This window comes from Dama dama, chromosome 8 (assembly GCF_033118175.1).
Source record: "Dama dama isolate Ldn47 chromosome 8, ASM3311817v1, whole genome shotgun sequence".
NCBI classification, from domain to species: Eukaryota; Metazoa; Chordata; class Mammalia; order Artiodactyla; family Cervidae; genus Dama; species Dama dama.
In genome coordinates this window covers 15,355,920-15,375,327 of record NC_083688.1, presented here as the reverse complement: position 1 = coordinate 15,375,327, position 19,408 = coordinate 15,355,920, and the positions used below count along the sequence as shown (strand labels likewise).

At 59.6% G+C, this 19,408-nt stretch overlaps 2 protein-coding genes across 2 annotated transcripts; both read left to right on the top strand.

The window, feature by feature from the left end:
• The first annotated feature begins 2,857 nt into the window (after nucleotides 1-2,857).
• On the top strand, nucleotides 2,858-7,984 carry PRSS56 (serine protease 56). The gene is made up of 13 exons (XM_061147870.1): nucleotides 2,858-2,960; nucleotides 3,593-3,703; nucleotides 4,316-4,369; nucleotides 4,504-4,693; nucleotides 4,952-5,051; nucleotides 5,140-5,299; nucleotides 5,537-5,679; nucleotides 5,945-6,107; nucleotides 6,301-6,477; nucleotides 6,565-6,729; nucleotides 6,809-6,877; nucleotides 7,271-7,377; nucleotides 7,729-7,984. Exons 1-13 carry the CDS (start codon nucleotides 2,858-2,860, stop codon nucleotides 7,954-7,956), a joined length of 1,770 nt encoding a protein of 589 aa, XP_061003853.1. The 3' UTR covers nucleotides 7,957-7,984.
• A 662-nt stretch (nucleotides 7,985-8,646) lies between these two features.
• CHRND (cholinergic receptor nicotinic delta subunit) lies at nucleotides 8,647-15,770 on the top strand. Its single transcript, XM_061147869.1, has 12 exons — nucleotides 8,647-8,788; nucleotides 9,003-9,148; nucleotides 9,556-9,600; nucleotides 10,129-10,238; nucleotides 10,348-10,503; nucleotides 10,656-10,765; nucleotides 11,535-11,735; nucleotides 12,842-12,953; nucleotides 13,044-13,158; nucleotides 14,217-14,421; nucleotides 14,511-14,629; nucleotides 15,553-15,770. Exons 1-12 carry the CDS (start codon nucleotides 8,737-8,739, stop codon nucleotides 15,733-15,735), a joined length of 1,554 nt encoding a protein of 517 aa, XP_061003852.1. The 5' UTR covers nucleotides 8,647-8,736; the 3' UTR covers nucleotides 15,736-15,770.
• The last annotated feature ends 3,638 nt before the right edge of the window (nucleotides 15,771-19,408 follow it).

Below are 19,408 nucleotides of genomic sequence, written 5' to 3'. Positions count from 1 at the left end.
TCCTTGATTCCTCCAGGAATTCCACTCCTCCTTCCTACCTGGCTGGAGCTGTGAGGGAAGACACTCTGTTCACCAACACTGCCATCCCAAAGGCCCTTCTCCCTTGTCCTTTTATCCAATCCACTCAGAGGAGGGGCCTGGGGGGGACCGTGGATTCTGACAAGAGTGCAGCAGTGAGCCCTGCAGGGGATGGGGAGAGGGGGGAGCTGTCCACTCTAGAAGATGGAGACTGAGCCCCTTAAACAGGCAGAAGCCCACTGGACAGCCTGCAACAGAGAAGTCACTGCTCAGAAGAAGCTGTAAGAGGGTGAGGTGACAGAGATGAGAGGGCCTGCTGGGACAGTGGCTGGAGGTCCTCTCCATCATGGTCCAATAGGAGAAGTAGGTAAGGAATGGGTGCACCCATCACCGATAATAGAATCATTTCATGAGATGTGGATGTAGACATAAGTTCTCAAGAGGTGACCTGTGGAAATGAATGAAGCTGACCTGGACTTGGGGTGGTGTCAAGACACAGGAGAGGGGAGGGTTCGTGATCCAGCCACGGGAACAGGACTGGCAGAGGGGCCAGAGAAGGGTGAGCTGGGGTCTGAGCGGACTTGCAGTCCATGCTCTGAGCTCCCTAATTTTTCCTTGGCAATGGTGGGGATCTTATCCTGAAGGGAGGTGGGGACAGTAAATAGACTCAGTATTTTCACGGCATTCCTGATTCAGAGGTATTATTTTTATGAGGTGTAATCAGTGAGGGGGAAAAGGTGTGCAGTGTCCAATAGTCAGGTACAGATGTGAGAGGTGGACCATAAAAAAGGCTGAGTGCCAAAGAATTGATGCTTTCGAAATGTGATGCTAGAGAAGACTCTTGAGAGTTCCTTGGACTGTAAGATCAAACCAGTCAATCCTAAAGGAAATCAGCCCTGAATATTCACAGGAAGGTCTGATGCTGAAGCTCCAATACTTTAGCCACCTGATGGGAAGAGCTGACTCCTTGGAAAAGACCCTGATGCTGGGAAAGAGGGAAGGCAAAAGGAGAAGGGGGTGGCAGAGGATGCGATGGTTAGATAGTATAACCAACTGAATAGGCAAGAATTTGAACTAATTCCCAGATAGTGGAGGACAGAGGAGCCTGGCGTGCTGCAGCCCATGGGGTTGAAGAGAGTTGGACATGACTTAGCAACTGAACAATGCAGTGGTGTGATGGTAAATGCCAAATCACTGGCTCTCCAGGGCAAAAGAGCTCTGATTGTTAGCATTCGCTGATTCCCACCAGAGCTGACTTCAAGATACAGAAGTGATGTCACCAAATGCAGACTTGGGAAGAGATGCTGGCGACTGGCTCTCGGGGGCAGGGCTGAGCTGACTCAGACTGGAGTTCCAGGGGTTGGGAGCCTCATTGTGATCAGTGCCCCAGAGAGGCTGGGGAGAACCAAACTCATGGGGCATTGCAACCTTCCGGGGAAGAGAATTTCAGGGAGAAACAAATCAAGCTTCTTGTCTGCTGCCCACAGTGGCACAGAAGGAGGAACTTGGAGAAGCTGCTGGATCCGGCTGCCTCCTCTCCGCCTCTCACCCATCAACCCCATGGGACCCCTGACTCAGGCTATCTCTGTAGGTCTGGAGTTCTGTCTTGTCAAAGGCAGGACAGGTTCCCATCAGGCTGCGTTCACCTATGCAGAAGGAGCAAAAGCTGGAGAAGAAAGGACAATGTTAATGAGCAGATGTCATGACAGATCTACTCAGAAAAAAGCACCAGGCCGGGCCAAAGGCGCCCTAGGGTCACCAGAATGAATGGGGGCACCAGGATAGTTTTTCGGGTCCCAGGACATTCTGTGGGGTAGTGGGGGCAATTCCTCGCTGCCCAGGTGGGGGACGTGGGCCCCTAAGAGCTGCCCATTTGTGGCCCTTCCCATGAGATGCCAGAAGACTCTTCTGCCATATCAGGGTCACAGCTACTGAGAACAATGCCACCCCGGCAGCCCGAGCGGGCCCTGCGCAGGGCAGGGGGTCTGGGAGAGCGGCAGAGGCTGCTGGGGCCTGTCCTTCCCGAACTGGGCCACTGTGGGGGGGACTTTCATCTCCCGCCTTCCCCTCGGGGCCACTGCAGCGTCTGCCTTCCTCCGTCTCTTCCCACCCCGCTCCTCCCAGGGCGGCAATTACTGCGCTAATTAGGGCGCTTTGATCATCTTTAGAAATGGCCACACTGGGGAGGGACGCTGCCAAGCAATTAGGGGCAGAGAGGCTGGGAGCTTGGGCACCTCTTCAGGGGGCGGGGCTGCAGAAGACCCTCAGACGCCCCCTGCCTCCTCCCTTCCAGGGGTGTCTGCACACATACACACCCACCCCCAACATAGCCGTAAACTCCTCAGGGAATAGAGGCCGATGGGAATCCCCCCCTCTTCTGTGCCCTGGAGACAGGACCTGCCCACCAGCCCCCTCTGCCTGGCCTCCAGCCCAACGGTCAGCTCTTCTGGCCCGTCCAGGCCCCTTTGATGGAGCCGCAGAAACAAGGGCTCCTTTGACAGACAGCGGGGGGGGGGGGGGGGGCGGGGAGCCTCAGAGCCCAGATGATGAAACTTCAAAGGTGAGCCCACTACCCCATTCCCTCCCCCGATCCCGGCCCCCCTCCCGCAGTCTGTCCTCTCTATAGCACCCCCCTGCCCCAGGCCCCATTTCCCCCTGTGGGCTCCTGGGAGTAAAGGGCCAGGTGAGGGACAGGCCAAGGGAAGCGGGTCATTTTGAAGTGAGAGAAAGGAGTCAGATGGTCCGAGGGCCGAGAACTCAGTGCCCAGGAGGCAGGCACCGAGGATAAGCGCCTGGAGGGCGGACCCTGAGGGGGACGGAGCGCAGGGACAGGGTCACCATGCTGCTGGCCGCGCTGCTGCTGCTGCTGCCGCCCCTCCCAGACCCATGGTCTGCCCACGGGCACCCGCTGTACATGCGCGTGCCCCCCAGCACCCTGCAAGGTGAGCTGGCCAGAGGAAGGGGGAGGGGTCTCAGACAGGGGGCCCTGAGCTTACCATCTCCACTCATAGGGCCCTTTGGCCCCTTCTGCACCCCCGTTGCCCCCCTCTGCTGGCAGAGGGGCGAGAACTGAGACACAGGTGGGGGAGGAGAGGGGAGACCGAGGAGGGGGAGGGAGGGGACAGCTGGCAAGTACTGCCAAAAGGTGTGCTTTCCGGAAGGTTCTGGGTCCAGCAGGGAGGAAGGGGCCCAGGGCAGCATCCTCTTGGCTACCTGGGCCCCACGGTGGGGAACTCGACCCACCACGGTCATTTTGTGTCTGTAAGCCTGCATCCAGTAATATCTGCACCTTTGGGGTGCTGTTTTTCCTTCAAGGTTTTCTAAGGAAAGGCCCTCGTTTTTTAAGGACTCCAGCCCAGCCCGGTTGAAATCGCAGAGCTATCTCAGGCCGAGCATCCGAGCCTATCTGCTCTGAGTGCCGGGGCTGGTGGCTGAGTGCCATTCCCTTCCGGGACTCCAGCAGCCCAGCTTGCCTTCCTCCAGGGTGTCCCAAGGCAGGGCTCATGGCTGGGGCAAGGTGGACGAGCCTGGGGCTCTTCCCCAACACTGCATGAGGAACTTGTGTCCCCGGCAGCTCTGTCCGCCCAGGGGACGAAGGTGTTGCAGGCTGCCCAGAGAAGCGCCCAGTGGGCGGTGAATCGGGTGGCGATGGAGATTCAGCACAGACTGCACGAGTGCCGGAGCTGTGCCAACCATACCACCCCATGCCCTGGTGAGCTCGCCCCAACTACCCCGGGCCTCTTCTCCTGCCCACCCCATCCCTTCCATCAGAACTCACACCCTCTTGGGGACACACACAGAAGGGGTGGGGCTGCAACCAAGAATAGGCGGGGGAGGGTCTCCCCAGGTGGAAAGGGCACACCCACCAGGCTTGGGCACACAGCACCTGCAAAGGCAGGAGGGCTGGCACAGTCTGGGCTCATCTGGTGAACAGTGAGCCATTTATAGCAGCTGAAATAGACCCTTCCCAAGTAGCTCACAGGGCAAAGAACCTGCCGGCAATGCGGGAGACCTGGGTTTGATCCCTGGGTGGGGACGATTCCCTGGAGGAGGGCATGGCAGCCCACTCCAGTATTCTTGCCTGGAGTATCCCATGGACAGAGGAGCCTGATGGGCTAGTCCATGAGGTCGCAAGGAGTCGGAAACTGAGCGATTAACACACACACAGTACTGGGCAGGGTGGTGGTGGGGGGGTGGTTTGGGGTGCTCCCTGAGGCGGGGAGAGGGCTCAGGCCCAGCCTGCAGTGGAGAAGAGGGGAAGGGTGGCCGTGAGGCTCAGAGGTGTGTTTCTCAGCAGCACCTGGGCGTCCCAGGCCTCAAGCCCCCTTCCTGCAGGATTCACCTGAGCCAGGTGAGGTTGCAAAGGCTTGGGGTGTGGGGGGGGAGGAGAGTAGGGCTGAGCGCAGGGTGGACCCTGGAGGGGTCTCGATGGTTAGGACGACTGGGACTTGTGCTTCCTGACTTGTGCCCCTTCGGCCTTTCCAGGGCCGTGTGGCGAGAGGCGCCCGGGCGACGTCAACGTGACGCGGGCGCACGGCCGCATTGTCGGGGGCAAGGCGGCACCGCCGGGGACCTGGCCCTGGCTGGTGAGGCTGCAGCTCGGCGGGCAGCCTCTGTGCGGCGGCGTCCTGGTGGCCGCGTCCTGGGTGCTCACGGCGGCGCACTGCTTCGCGGGGTATGTCGGGTCCCCGGGCTGGGGACCCCCAGCACGGGGCTCCAGCTCTTCCGGGTCGTCGGGTTGGGGCGCCGCGCGCGAGGCGCGGTCTCTGCTGCCCCCTGGCGGCGGCTGTCCCCTTTCCCGGCTCGGAGTCTTCCCGGGACGCACCGTCCGCGGCCTCCGGCTCGCTGAGGGGTGGGTGGTACCCGTGGGCGGAGGGCAGGGTCTCCAGGGGAAAGTTTCTCGCATTCCTATCCTGCGTGTCTCGCGCCGCAGCGCCCCGAACGAGCTTCTGTGGACCGTGACGCTGGCCGAGGGACCCCGGGGGGAACCGGCGGAGGAGGTGCAGGTGAACCGCATCGTGCCCCACCCAAAGGTGAGAGGGCAACCCCCAGGCCCTCAGACTTGGGAACAGCACTCCCAGCCCACGCCTCGTTGACACGGCGCCGCCACCCCCTCCCCAGTTTGACCCTCGGACCTTCCACAACGACCTGGCCCTGGTGCAGCTGTGGACTCCGGTGAGCCCGACGGGGGCTGCGCGCCCCGTGTGCCTGCCCCGGAAGCCCCAGGAGCCCCCCGCAGGCACTCCTTGCGCCATCGCGGGCTGGGGTGCCCTCTTCGAAGGTACTAGGCAGGACAGGGCCTGGGTGAGCCGCGCGGGGGCGTGGGGGAAATGGGGGTCTGGAGTGATGAAGCTTGGGAAGGCTGGGGTGGAAGGATTCTGACCTATGCCCAGCTGTCTTTGCAAAATGATGCCCATCTCACCAAGTGGGGAAGACTCAAGGAGGGCGGTGGGAAGGGGGAACCCTAAAACAGGACCCCTGCCGTCCAGGCCTGAGCCCCTTCCCTGGCTTCCCTTAGATGGGCCAGAGGCCGAGGCAGTGAGGGAGGCCCGTGTGCCCCTGCTCAGCGCCGACACCTGCAGGAGGGCCCTGGGACCAGGGCTACGCCCCAGCAGCATGCTCTGTGCGGGCTACCTGGCCGGGGGCATCGATTCGTGCCAGGTAGGAGCCCTGCCGGATCGGAGGGTGGTGGTGGGCCACTCCCCGGCGGCGGGACCCCCTCCTTTCCTTCTACAATCAGGCTGTCACTCAACTTCTCTGCACCTCTGTGTCCTCATCGCTAAAATGGGTACAAGTGTGGTAACCCCAGTAGAGCTCAGAGCTGCCTGACCCTGCCAGGCATAAGGGTGTCATTTGGGGGGGCGGCGGCGATGAGGTGGGTCCATACAGTGACCTCTCTCTTGCCTCTCTCTGTTGGTCCTTGCAGGGTGACTCGGGAGGCCCCCTGACCTGTTCTGAGCCCGGCCCCCGCCCCAAGGAGGTCCTGTACGGGGTCACCTCCTGGGGGGACGGATGCGGGGAGCCAGGGAAGCCTGGGGTCTACACCCGTGTGGCTGTGTTCAAGGACTGGCTCCAGGAGCAGATGAGCGGTGAGCACCTTTCCCCCTACCCCCACCCCTTGCCCAGAGTGCCCCATAACTGCCCTGGGACGAGCCCATTTCCATCCCACCGGCCCCCAGGCTCCTGCGTGGAGAAAGCTTATTTTCCTCCCGGGAGGGATTTGCGGGGCTAGGACTTAAAGCAGGGGAGAGGTGGTAAGCTAATCCCTGACGCCCCCCGCAGCCTCTCCCTTCAGCCGCGAGCCCAGCTGCAGGGAGCTTCTGGCTTGGGACCCATCGGAGGAACCGCAGACAGAGGCCGCCCCACCCTGCGCCTTCTACGCCCACCTATGCCTGGGGCCCGCGGGCGCCTGTGCGCGTCTGGCGCACCAGCAGTGTCTGCAGCGCCGGCGGCGATGTGGTCAGTCCGGTTCCCGGGGCTGGGCCGGGAGGGCCCCAGGGTCTGGCCCACGTCTGACCGCCTCTCGGACCCTCGTCCCGCCCGCAGAGCTGCGCTCGCTGGCGCACACCCTCCTGGAGCTGCTGCGAGGGGCCCAGGAGCTGTTCGGCCCGCGCCCGGGGGTGCGTCGCCTGGCACCAGCCCCGGCTCGCCCCGCTCCGTCGCTCCGGGATCCTCCCAGGCACCCCTCCCGGGAGCAGCGGCTGCACTCAGGTACTCCAAGCCATTCGCAGCCCAGCCCCGGCCCACCCCAGCGCGGCCGCGCCGTTCCCCTAACCCTGCGTCTCCCCAGGATCGCCTCCCCGGGCTGCGGGCCCTCGGTTCCCTAAGCGGAGGTCGGAGCGGCGCGGGGAAGTGAATGGTAATGACGCCCCCTACCGGCGGCCGCCCGAGGAGCCGGCCAAGGGAGGCCGTGTCCAGGAGGGGACTCTCGCGGTTGTCTGTGCTGGGATGCAGTTTCACCCCATCTGGCAGCGGTCAGACCCGCTCTCGCCCTCCCTCGCAGCAGGGCGCATGATTCTTTGTTGCGGGGTGGGGGGGGGGGGGTGGAACTTGTGATTTTGGGCCCGCTCCAGTTGTCCACAGAGGCTGGGCTTTGTGTTACCATTTAACCCCTCTGAACTTCGGCTGCCCCATCCCAGCATGTGGAGGTCTGCCCACTGGGAGGTGTCCCGAGGTTCTGGTGGGAATATCACCCCGACTCCATACTAGTGTCAGTTCTCTCCTATTCCCGAGGTCTCTCCTCTTCCTGCAGGCTGCCCTGGGCTGGAGCCCCTGCGGCAGAAGCTGGCCACCCTCCAGGGCACCCACGCCTGGATCTTGCAGGTGCCCCCGGAGCGCCTAGCCATGGACTTTAACGAGGTGGGTCCCCAGGCTTCCCAGACTCCTTCACAGTGGCCTGGGAAGGCTAACCTGGGTCAGCCCTGCTGGGGAGAGGGAACAGAAGGGACCCTCCCCCAACAGCCATGGGTAGGGGGATGGCTATGGGGAGGGCAGCTGAATGTGAGCTGGGTGTTGGGTAGGTGTGAAGGAGTGGAGAGGAGGTGTGAGTGGAGTGTGGGCATGTCCAAGTGAGCAGGAAGTGTGCTGGATTGGGGGGGGGGGGGGGGCCTGGGGACAGGGTAGCTCTGCCTGTGAGTTTCTGGGGCAAGGAGGAGGGGGACCAGGAGTGGGGTTGTGGGCCCCTGAGCTGTCTGCCTTCCCCCTCTGCAGGTCCTGGCAGATCTGGGCTCCAAGACACTAACCGGGCTCTTCCAAGCCTGGGTTTGGGCAGGCTTGGGGGGCCGGCATGTGGTCTTTGGTGGCCTGGTGGGTCTGGAGCCAGCTACGCTGGCCCGAAGCCTTCCCCGGCTGCTGCTGCAGGCCCTGCAGGCCTTCCGCCTGGCAGCCCTGGCGGAGGCAGAGCCCGAGGGAGCCCTCAAGGGTTCAAGGCAGGGCTGAGGGCTGGGGAGGAAGGGGCGCCACCCACTCAGCCCTCACATGGCCCCAGCCAGGTGGCCCTGAGCCTGGTCTCCTCTCCACCCCCTGTCTCCCCCACCCCCATCAGGACCGCTGCTCCAGGGCCTGGGAGGGGATCAAGGAGCACGATGACAAACCGTCACTGCCAGAGTGGGGTGGGGGCAGGGGGTTAGGGCTCCATTTGTCTTCTCAGATGCACCACCAGAAAATCACAGCTGCTTTAATAAACATTATTTATGATCCACAAAGACCATTCTAGAGCTTCTTTAGGGTGGGACTGGGGTGGGTGGACACTGGGGCTCGAGGGGTAGGTCCCAGCCTCCAGATTCAGCTGATAGAGCTCACAAAGACACTGGAGGAAGGCTGCAAAGCCCCATCTCAGGATATTAGTCTGCCTCCCAAGAAACGGCAGCAGCCGACCTGCCTGTCCCCGCTGCCCTGTCTGTGGCTGCCCAGTGCTGCCCCCAGCCTTCAGCCTCTCTGCCCAGCTCCAACCCTCACCGGTAGCTGTGGGGAGTCCCTCTGCCTTAGGTCCCCCGGCTCTTGCCCCGTCCGGCCAGTCCCTCTCCCCACCCCCTCATCACCTGCCCCAGTTTCTCTGCCCTGCCCTGCCGAAGAGCCTAGAGGTGTCAGATTGCATTTCCGGCTGCCTCTTTCCTTTGCTCTCCCCTCCACACCCCCACCCTGCACCTGTCCCCTTGGAACCCACCCACACTCCCCAGCCCTGCTGACTGGAGGGGCAGACCCAGTCAGAGGAACAGGATGGAAGGGCCTGTGTTAACGCTGGGGCTGCTGGCTGCCCTGGTCGTGTGCGGTAAGAATGGCCATCACCCTCTCCAAAGGGTCCCCAGTGCATGGTCTCCCCCCTCCTCCTCTGGCCTGGGACACCCTCTCCCAGCATCAGGCCCACCTCCCCACTCCCACGGCCATTTTTTCCCTGGAGGGGCCGGCCCCTGGGATCCCACTGCATGCCCAGCAGGACCTCAGGGCAGCGTCCTCCCTGGGCCCCTGTCCCCCACCCTCCCCAGGCAGCTGGGGCTTGAACGAGGAGGAGCGGCTGATCCGGCACCTGTTTGAGGAGAAGGCCTACAACAAGGAACTGCGGCCCGCAGCGCACAAAGAGGAGAGCGTGGAGATCTCCCTGGCTCTCACCCTCTCCAACCTCATCTCCCTGGTGAGGGGCCCCTCCTGGCTGGTGGGGGAAGGGCGGCAGCCACCGCTTCCTGGAGGTCCGGCTGGGATGGCCGTGAGGAGGAAGGTCAAGGCCCCAGCCCCAGCTCCCGTAGGTCCTCTCCCAAGGAAGTGCACTCAGGCCCTCTCCACGCCCCGTGCTGCCTGCAGACCTCAGGTGTTGCCCCTTCCACTCCAGCTTCAGTTCTGGGTTCTCCCCGCCCCCACCCCATTTTGCACCCACGACACATTCAAGAGGCCGTGTGCCCTCCCTGCTTCTTGATCTGTCCATCCACTCCTGACTGCTGGGGACAGGTCATCATCGTGGTCTCCCCCCGGGTGGGAGCTGGGAGAAGGCAACTGGGGAATGTGTACCGGCCTCTGGGGCACCGGCTTCCTGTTTGATTACAGAAAGAAGTTGAAGAGACCCTCACCACGAATGTGTGGATTGAGCAGGTAAGGAGAACACCCCACACAGAGCCAGGGGGTCGGAGAGAGGATGCAGCGTCCAAATTCCCCTATGCTCGCTTCTGCTGGGGAATCCCCAGCTTGCTTCAGACACTGTCCTCCAGGACAGACTGGCCCCTGCCTCCTGAGAAACCCCAGAGCCAACTGCTCTTCTCACCAGCTAGTGCCACCACAGCGCAGATAGAGCCTTCGGCGAATTAGGATCTTCATCTCAGGGAACACTCTCACAGCGGCTTGATTTTATTAGAAGACGCTGTCTGCTACCTGTCAGTCAGTCTTCTATGTCCAGTATGGAAATAGTCCTCCCTTAGTTGTGCAGTGCACATCCTACACAGCTGTACATGACAGACCCGAGTCCCACTCTGTACCCACCTCCCCCAACCTCTTTTGTCCCAGCCCCAGATCCTGTCGAGTCTTCCCCCCCCCAGGGAAGTGGTTGGCACAGAGTGTAGGGGGGAAGTGGGGGACCCCAGACAACAACAGAGCCCACTGCTAACATTCCTTTTGGGCTTCCAGAGCTGGACAGACAGCCGGCTGCAGTGGGACGCTGAAGACTTTAGGAACATCAGCGTCCTGCGCCTGCCTGCTGACATGGTGTGGCTCCCAGAGATTGTGCTGGAGAACAAGTTGAGCCGCAGCCCCCCCTGCCTCCCCCCGCCCCCTCCCCCACCCTCCCACCTCTGCCTCCCCCAACCCTGGCCAGCACTCACTGTGGCCCTTGTCCGTGTCTCCCAGCAATGACGGCTCCTTCCAGATCTCCTACTCCTGCAACGTTCTCATCTATCCCTCGGGCTCTGTCTACTGGCTGCCGCCTGCCATCTTCCGCTCCTCCTGCCCCATCTCGGTCACCTACTTTCCCTTCGACTGGCAGAACTGCTCCCTGAAGTTCAGGTGCCCCCACTTCTCTGACCGCCCCTCCCTACCAGGGCACCCTGCCAGGGGCCAAGGGAGGCAAACACCGCCCCCAGCCAGGCAGAGGCCCCATCCCCACTGTGTCCCCAGCCAGCGGCTGAGACCCACTCTCTGCCCTCTGCCCTCGCCAGTTCGCTCAAGTACACGACCAAGGAGATCACCCTGAGCCTGAGGCAGGATGAAGAAGACGGCCGCTCCTACCCTGTGGAGTGGATCATCATCGATCCTGAGGGCTTCACAGGTGCCGGGAGCTGCAGCTCCTAGGTGGCCAGGCTCCCCCAGACACCCACCCACAGATACAGTCACAGAGCTGCACGTGTGTATACATACAGGGGGACATGGTCACACCGGTACACAGACGTGCAGGTGGACACAGACCCTTCCCGGTCTGGACAGGGTCCCTGGGGTTGATCTGGCCGACGGATGAGGGGGGGTGGTCTAGTTTTCCCATCCCCAGAGGGCCCAGGGGGTGGTTGGGGCTTTGGCTGTCATCTGATGTGTGTGCCGTGTGTCTTCCACACAGTATTAATGCTGCCCCCTCCCAACGGCCCCCTCTCCCGTCTGTGACCAGGCTCAGACCTTTTATGGGGTCCAACCACTTGCCCCTGTCTGTCAGAGGAGACCCACATTCCGCTCGTCCCAAGGCTGGTACATCATGGGGGGGGGGGTAGTGATTCCTCTGACTGCTTTGTTATTCCCCAAGGCTCTTATTTGAACCACATATGGCCTCAGCTTTTATTTCTCCCAAGGAGAAAAAAAAAATCCATCCCAGAGGAAAACTTTGCGCTTGTAGAGTGAAACATTCATCCCAAGCCCCAGGGAAAGACATCCACAAACAGAACGTGAACCCTCCTCTGTGTCCCCACCCCCAGCCCCCTTAGGACCCTGCAGACAGGCCTGGCTGAGCCCCTGGGCCGGCTCACTCCCCACTTAGCCCCCCATCCTGCACCAAGCCTCTCCTTGGCCACCTTGCCTAGCCTGACCCCACGGCGTCCACGTGTCTCCCTCAGAGAACGGGGAATGGGAGATAGTACACCGGCCAGCCAGGGTCAACGTGGACCCCAGTGCGCCGCTGGACAGTCCCAACCGCCAGGACGTCACCTTCTACCTCATTATCCGCCGCAAGCCGCTCTTCTACGTCATCAACATCCTGGTGCCCTGCGTGCTCATCTCTTTCATGATCAACCTGGTCTTCTACCTGCCGGCCGACTGTGAGCCCAGTGCCTGGCACCCCCTCCCCGAGGACCCCTGAGCTCAGTCGCCCCAGCCCTGCCCCTCACTTTCCCCGGGAGCCACTTGGTGGGGGAGCCACCACTCCTGGGGTTCCCTGCCCAGGGTCCATGCGTGCGGAGCACATGGCCTGTCAGCGGAAGGCCTGTCAGTGACCCTGTGGGACATCCCTTAAGTGGACAGGGCCCCAGGGAGTCCCATCCCTCTTGGACCTCACTTCTGCCTCTCATGCTGGGCTTCTCAAAGACCCTAGGGAGAACACTAGAGTCTCCCTCCACTGGGGAGAGATTGGCTGCGGAGCCAATGGGTGGATCACAGGGTCTCTAGGAAGCCAGGGCAGGGGGCATGCGATCTATACTCACCTGGTTCTAGAAGGTGTCATGTCACATGTCATCTGTGGTCACTTGGCTCCAGAACATTTACTATGAGCAGGGCACAGTGAGTCCCAGAGACAAATGTGATCCAGCCCTGACCCTGGCAGGCAGGGTGAAAAATACAGGATTGGGAGTGCAGTCTGGGGGTGGTGGGGTGGGAACCAGAGCCAGGCTGTGAGGTGTGCTGCAGGCCGAAAAGGGGCACTGGGGCGGGGGGCCAGGGGTCTGTGACCACAGGGCCCACCCCACAGCGCTTCTCAGGGGCTCAGGTGGGCAGGGCAGTGCTGGGCTGGGGTCTCTGAGCACAGGGGTGACATGAGGAGTGTTAGTCTGGTGTGAGGACACCCTGGGGCTTCTACACCGGGCAGGACACAGCAGATCTGTGGTCTAGAAGGGCTGAGTGGCAGGGGTTGGCTGACGAGGATGGCAGGTGTTCCTTGAGCCCTCACCCAGTGCCAGGCAGAGCCGGAGCATTTAAGACACACTGTCTTACTCTGTCCTCCCAACGTTTAGCAGTGAGGAATCTGAGGCACAGAGAGGTTAGGCCGCTTGTCCAAGGTCACCCAGCAATAAGGGGCAAGATGGATGAGAACCTAAGTGCTGTAGCTCCTGAGCCCTGGGCATCATGGCATTGTGGACAATAGTGCAGGGGGCCACCGTGAGACCCTCCAGGCCCCGGGCCAGAGGTCATAGCTAAGGACAGGCTCCTCCAGGTGGCGAGAAGACATCCATGGCCATCTCGGTGCTCCTGGCCCAGTCTGTCTTCCTGCTGCTCATCTCCAAGCGGCTGCCAGCCACGTCTATGGCCATCCCCCTCATCGGCAAGTGAGCGGCCCTCCCCGACCGCCCCCCACCACCCCCACCCTACCACTCCCCACCCTGGGCAGGGGCTCCAGACTGCACCTGCGCCCACAGGTTCCTGCTCTTTGGCATGGTGCTGGTGACCATGGTCGTGGTGATCTGTGTCATCGTGCTCAACATTCACTTCCGCACACCCAGCACCCACGTACTGTCTGAGCGGGTGAAGAAGGTGAGGGCTCAGTAGCGAAGAGTTGGAGATTGTCCAGTGCCTCTCTGCAGCGGAATGGGCGAGGCGCATGCGCACACAAGCACGGGCTCGCGGCGTGGTACCCTGCGGCGGTGGAGCGCATACGCACGTGCATATGGTGGGGGGGCGGGGTTGTTGCTACACCGGCTTCTCGAATTGCCCCAGGCTGAATGTTACCCAAAAGTCAGACTTTAAAGAGACTGCGAGATTTCCTTTCTGTGAAGTTCAAGGACAGGCAAAACCAGTCTTTAGTGCTAGAAGTCTGGGTGTGGTGATTCCCTCTGGGGCTGCGTAGGAATTGATGGGGCCAGGCAGGAAAGAGGGGAGCTTCCCTGGTGGCTCAGATAAATAATCTGTGCCGGCAGTGCAGGAGATCTAGGTTCAATCCCTGGGTTGGGAAGATCCCCTGGAGGAGGGCATGGCAACCCACTCCAGTGTTCTTGCCTGGAGAATGCCATGGACTGAGGAGCCTGGTGGGTTACAGCCCATAGGGGCTCAAAGAGTTGGCAGGACTGAGCAACTCACACACACACACAGGCTGGAGGGAACATCTTAGATAAAGTTCTTATCTGAGAGGTGTTTACACAGTGAAATGCTTCTGCAGAATTTCACCTGGTTACAGGATGGCGGTTTGTTGATTCTATTGTGTATTGGTTATACCTCGATTCAAAACAAAGTGAGAACTGTGGGGGCAGGGTCCCCAGGAGGGATGCTGTCCTTGCTTCTTGGCCTCTGCAGGGCCACCTGGTTGTTTGGGGACAGCTGACGGGGGTCGTTTAGCAACTTTTCTGGTCTTAGCTCAGCATTTGGGTCATTTTTCTGACCTTTTGTTTTTCACCTGGAATTCATTTTCAACCAATGAGTTCTTCTCTATGCTGAGTAATGAGGGACAACTGGAAGCAACCTAAGTGTCCATCAGTAGGAGTCAGAGGGATAAATGATGGATTGGGGACCACCTTGTGGCAGCCAGGGGTGGAGCCCCAATATTTGGATGAGTGAAGTTGACCCACTTTGTATGATGGCCCCTCTAACCTGCCCAGCTCTTCCTGGAGACCCTTCCTGAGATCCTGCACATGTCCCGCCCGGCGGAGGACGGGCCCAGCCCCGGGACCCTGATCCGGAGGAGCAGCTCCCTGGGCTACATCTCCAAGGCAGAGGAGTACTTTTCACTCAAGTCCCGAAGTGACCTCATGTTTGAGAAGCAGTCAGAGCGGCATGGGCTGGCTCGGCGCCTCACCACGGCACGTGAGTCTCCAGTGGCTTGGAGTTTGGCCCATCCGTGGGAGGTGGGGTAAGCGCAGGCCTCATGCACACCCCTGGCCTGGTGTCCACAGGCCGGCCTCCAGCAGGCTCTGAGCAGGCCCAGCAGGAACTCTTCAGTGAGCTGAAGCCAGCTGTAGATGGGGCCAACTTCATCGTCAACCACATGAAGGACCAGAACAATTACAATGAGGTGAGTAGCCATGGTGTTGCCATGTACAGGTGTTCAAGTAGTGCACTAATCAAGCATATCCTGTCTTAAGGGGGCACAGCTCCCCTCCGAGATACCTGCCAACTTAGATGAAGGAGTGAACAGTGAGTGCAGATTCCAGGCCTGTAAGGGAGGGGGAGCCCCTGCTTAAAACCTCAAAGCAGTGTGTGGCCAGGCACACACTCAGGTATACATGCAAGCACACAGCTCTGCCCTATTGGGGCCACACTCTGGACCTCCCTTAGGGTCCCTTCTTTCTCCCAGCTGCCAATCATTTTCTGTCCCTGCTCAACTCCAAGCCTGAAACTCCAGACAAAGCCAGACACTTAAAAGGCTGCCTTATATGATTGTTCAATATTGTACGTGTGTATATGTGCTAAGTCGCTTCAGTCATGTCCGACTGTGTGATCCTATGGGTTGTAGCCTGCCAGGCTCCTCTGTCCATAGGATTCTCCAGGCAAGAATACTGGAGTGGGCTGCCATGCCCTCCTCCAGGGGATCTTCCTGACCCAAGGATCGAACCCGGGTCTCTTAGGTCTCCTGCACTGGCAGGCAGATTCTTTACCCCTAATGTATACAACTTGTAAAAATTTTCTCTTGAGATAGGGGTACTTTTTTCAGTTCACGTACAGGCACGCGGCAGCACCGCGTGGTTGGGGATAGGCCATGGCCCTGCTCTCTGTCTCCTGGACATTCCCGGATAACCAGCCCTGCCAGTCGCTGGGGAGCAGGGGGGCCTGGGTATTTGCTGGGGACACGCCAGCACCTCCCGTCTGCTGCAAGCCCGAGGTAGCCCCCACAGCTATGCTGAGGCCGTGCATCTGTCACGGGGCCCCAGCTTGGGGTGGGAGTCTGTGGTCTGGGGGCCCTTCTCACCCCACTGTCTCTGTCACCCTTGGCCCCAGGAGAAGGACTGCTGGAACCGGGTCGCTCGCACCGTGGACCGACTCTGCCTATTCGTGGTGACACCCATCATGGTGGTGGGCACAGCCTGGATCTTCCTGCAGGGCGCCTACAACCAGCCTCCACCCCAGCCTTTCCCTGGGGACCCCTTCTCTTACCGTGAGAAGGACAAGCGCTTCATCTAGAGCCCTTGGCCCAGCCCAGCAACCAAGGCCATTTCAGGGCGTGGGGGGAGGGGGTTTGCCTTGAAAGGGATGGGCCTGCAGGGGCTGGGGGTGGGGCGGGTAGCTGTGTGGACAGAGGTGTCTGAGAGACCACCAACTCTTCCTGGGGAGGCCAAATCTCGGCCCTGAGACCTGAGCCCAATTAGTCCTTGCAAAGCTGGGGCAGAGACAGCTGAGGTCCAGGAATGGAGGGGGGAGCCCCACCTCTCAACAGTGGTTCTTTTGCAAATAAAACCTGGAGCCCCTGGAGAAGGTCTGATCGTGGACATCGGCTGGGGGTGGGGCAAGGCAATTTGTGGGGAGGCAGGGGGCTGGCTTGGGCTTCCCAGATGGCGCTAGTGATTAAGAACCTGCCTGCCAATGCAGGAGATGCAAGAGAGTGAGTTAATCCCTGGGCTGGGAAGATCCCCTGGAAAAGGGCATGACAGTCCACTCCAGGATTCTTACCTAGAAAATCCCCATGGACAGGGGAGCCTGGCAGGCTACAGTCCATTGGATTGCAAATAGACAGGACTGAGCGACAAAGCACACACGCCTGCAGGGGGCTGGCTTAGGGACCAGGGAGTTTGCACTGGAGCCGGCCTATTGGACCGCTCTGTGAGGGGTCGGAGACAAAGGCATCTTCTAGCTTCCCCCTCCCCCAAGTCGGGGTGGAGCAGGTGGGATCCTGGATCTTTCCTCCCCTGCTCCAACAGCACCCCCTCTTGCCAACCCCTAAGCCTTGGGCGTCTGAGGCCCCACCTGGAGCCGAGTTTGGGGCTGCCTCTCTCTCCAGATCTACTAGGGAAGGAGTTTCTTGGCAGACATGGGAGCCTTAGGACTGCAGAATGGCCTTCCCCAGGCTTTTAAGCCTCGGCCACTCTCTCTGGGTCCCTCTGGGAAACTGAGGATGGGGGTAGAAAGGTCAGGTTCATCATCCACAGAAGCCAGAGGTCAGCCTGTCCAGCTCAGGTCAAACGCACCATCTGAAAGCTTCAGGACTCGGCCATCCCCCCAGGGATGGGCACTTTTCCTCCTCCAAAAGTAGGGTTGCCAAGGTAAGACTTGGGATGTACATATACTAAAAAAATAAGATGATTCATTGTCTATCTGAAATTAAAATTTAACTAGGAACGCTCTATTTTATTTTGCTACATCTGACTAAATCTGACAACTCAACCCCAAAGGGAGCCCCCACCAATCCTATCCCAAGGGCCAAATTCTTTGAGTATGTTGTTCTGTGTGGTTGCCTACCTCCAGGGTGGCCCAGGGACCCCCACCTCCTGGTACTCACACCCTGGGCGGCGCCTCCCACCCAGTACCAAGATTGGTACTGTGAACAATAGACCAATAGTCTGTGACCCATAGACTGAGACGGAGTGATGGTATGTCACTTCTGAGGGTAGATAGTGAAAGACATCGCAGCACATTCTCGCTCACTTGCTCTTACGCCCTCACTCATGGTCAGCTGGCTGGCTCTCTGACTCTGGGGAAGCCGGCTGGCATGATGAGCAGCCCCGTGGAGAGGTCCACACGGCCAGGAACTGAGGCCTCCAGCCAACAGCCTTGTGAGTGACCTCAGAAGTGGATCCTCCAGCCGAGGGGGCCCCTTCGGTCACAGTGGAGCCTTCGGATGAACCCAAAAGTCTCTGAGCCAGAAGTACCCACTCAAGTGCTCCTGGGTTCCTGACCCTCAGAAACTGTGTGAGACAGTAAACATCTGTTGTATCGATAGACAACATTTTGGGGTTACACTAGCACTGTGACCACCTTGGGCCAACCACCCCTCACCTCTCAGCTGCAGTTTTCTCATCTGCAAAGTGTGTCTTAAGTCCGGCTCATGAGGTATTCTGAAGATCAAATTTGCTAGGAGGAGTCACAGTAGTTACATGTGTCCTGCAAATTTAAGGGGTGGCTTTTTATCTCATTCTTCATTCGTGGGCCTCAGTCACCGAGAACAGGCCCCTGGGCGCTCACAGGGGCCTTCTACATCCAGGCCTGGCGTGGTAACTAAGAGGGGACTGAGACAGGTCGGAAAACCTCATTCTTCACCTCCTTGCTGTGCAGGCTTGAGACTCACAGCTGAGCCCACATCCCTCAGAGGGAATCAGTGACCTCGTGAGCTCAGGTATATAGAAGGAAAGATGTTTAATATTTCCATGGAACTGAAGAGAAGAGAAATTATTTAAAATCAAAATTGACCCTACTTACTTCTGCTGTCCAATATGAACCTTCCAAAAATTCAAGGTACAAATCTTTAGTTTTTACCCTCTCTCAATAGGAAAACTAGCTTAGACTTACACCTTTCAGATGAGCAGGGAGTCTGGGTCTTCCCTGGAATTGGCCACCAACTCAGGAAGGGTCTCTGTCTCATGCACAGAGATGTCTAAATAGTGTGTGTGTATGCTCAGTGGTGTCTGACTCTTTGCAACCCTATGGACTGCAGCCCTCCAGGCTCCTCTGTCCATGGTAATTCTCCAGGCAAGAATACTAGAGTGAGTTGCCACTCCAGGGGATCTTCCCAACCTAGGGGCCGAACCCGTGTCTCTGGGGTCTCCTGCATTGCAGGCAATGCTTTACCACTGAGCCGCCTGGGAAGCCCACTCAGAGATGTGTAAGGGCGGCAAGGCTGAAATCAGATCCCTCGGCCACTGTTGTTGCTTCTGTTTGCCACACGGTGGCTCTGTTTGCAGCAAGTCTTACACAATCCAATGGCAAGGCCTCAGTGTCGAGCCTGCTCAGGTGGCTGGCTATAAACCTTCTAGAGAAGAAGTGAAGTGAAAGTCGCTCAATCATGTCAGACTCTTTGCGACCCCATGGACTATATAGTCATGGAATCCTCCAGGCCAGAGTACTGGAGTAGGTTGCCTTTCCCTTCTCCAGGGGATCTTCCCAACCCAGGGATCAAACCCAGGTCTCCCACATGGCAGGCAGATTCTTTACCAGATGAGCCACAGCCCCCAAATGCCCCACCCAACTAAGGATGCCTCTTGAGCAGGTCCCCAGGGTCACAGTGGGTCCCCCAACAGCACCCACTTGCCCAGCACTCCAGCCCCAGGGTGCTGTCAGGACTGGTCCACCCTCCGGGTGACATGGAACCCCACCTTCTTCCCTCCCCAGGAAGTCACACCCACAGGGGGCCAGCTTCCCATGAAGCCAGACGGAGTCCCTATACACTTCCCCAGGCCAGCACAGCTACCCACCCTCTCTCAAAGGGCGATAAATCCATCAGGAAAATGTGCTGGGCTGTAAGGAACAGAAAATCCCCAAGACTCATGGTTTAAACATCAAGGTTTCCTCTTTCTCATATGGGAAGAATCTCGAGACAGCAGCTGCTTCCCTGGCTCAGCTGCCGCACAAAGCTGTGAGGGACCCGGCTCTGTGCTCTCTGCCCAGCCCTCCCTCCTTCACGTGCTGACTTTGTCCTCCAGCCTGAAGCCTTGGGTAGCACCTTGATTGCCACAGCTCCGTACTTCACATCATCTTCAAGGCAGGAAAGGGGTTAGCCTTTTCTGACCCTTTTAGCAGGAAGAAAAAGCTGAAACCACTCAGCTGACTTCAGCAGACACCCCATCGATCAAGAAGTCATCACATGGCAGCCCCGCCTGCAAGGGAGACTGGGAAATGAGCATTTTGCTTTTCCGGCCTCTGGATG

What these genes read in the sequence shown, in the direction of transcription:
- PRSS56 (XM_061147870.1), top strand. Translation starts at nt 2,858, where the DNA reads ATGCTGCTGGCCGCGCTGCTGCTGCTGCTGCCGCCCCTCCCAGACCCA. An exon ending in ACTGCACGAGTGCCGGAGCT is followed by an intron (nt 3,704 to 4,315) that starts GTGCCAACCATA and finishes GTTTCTCAGCAG; the next exon opens with CACCTGGGCGTCCCAGGCCT. An exon ending in GCAGCGCCGGCGGCGATGTG is followed by an intron (nt 6,478 to 6,564) that starts GTCAGTCCGGTT and finishes TCCCGCCCGCAG; the next exon opens with AGCTGCGCTCGCTGGCGCAC.
- CHRND (XM_061147869.1), top strand. Translation starts at nt 8,737, where the DNA reads ATGGAAGGGCCTGTGTTAACGCTGGGGCTGCTGGCTGCCCTGGTCGTG. An exon ending in TCTCCAACCTCATCTCCCTG is followed by an intron (nt 9,149 to 9,555) that starts GTGAGGGGCCCC and finishes GTTTGATTACAG; the next exon opens with AAAGAAGTTGAAGAGACCCT. An exon ending in GAGATTGTGCTGGAGAACAA is followed by an intron (nt 10,239 to 10,347) that starts GTTGAGCCGCAG and finishes CGTGTCTCCCAG; the next exon opens with CAATGACGGCTCCTTCCAGA.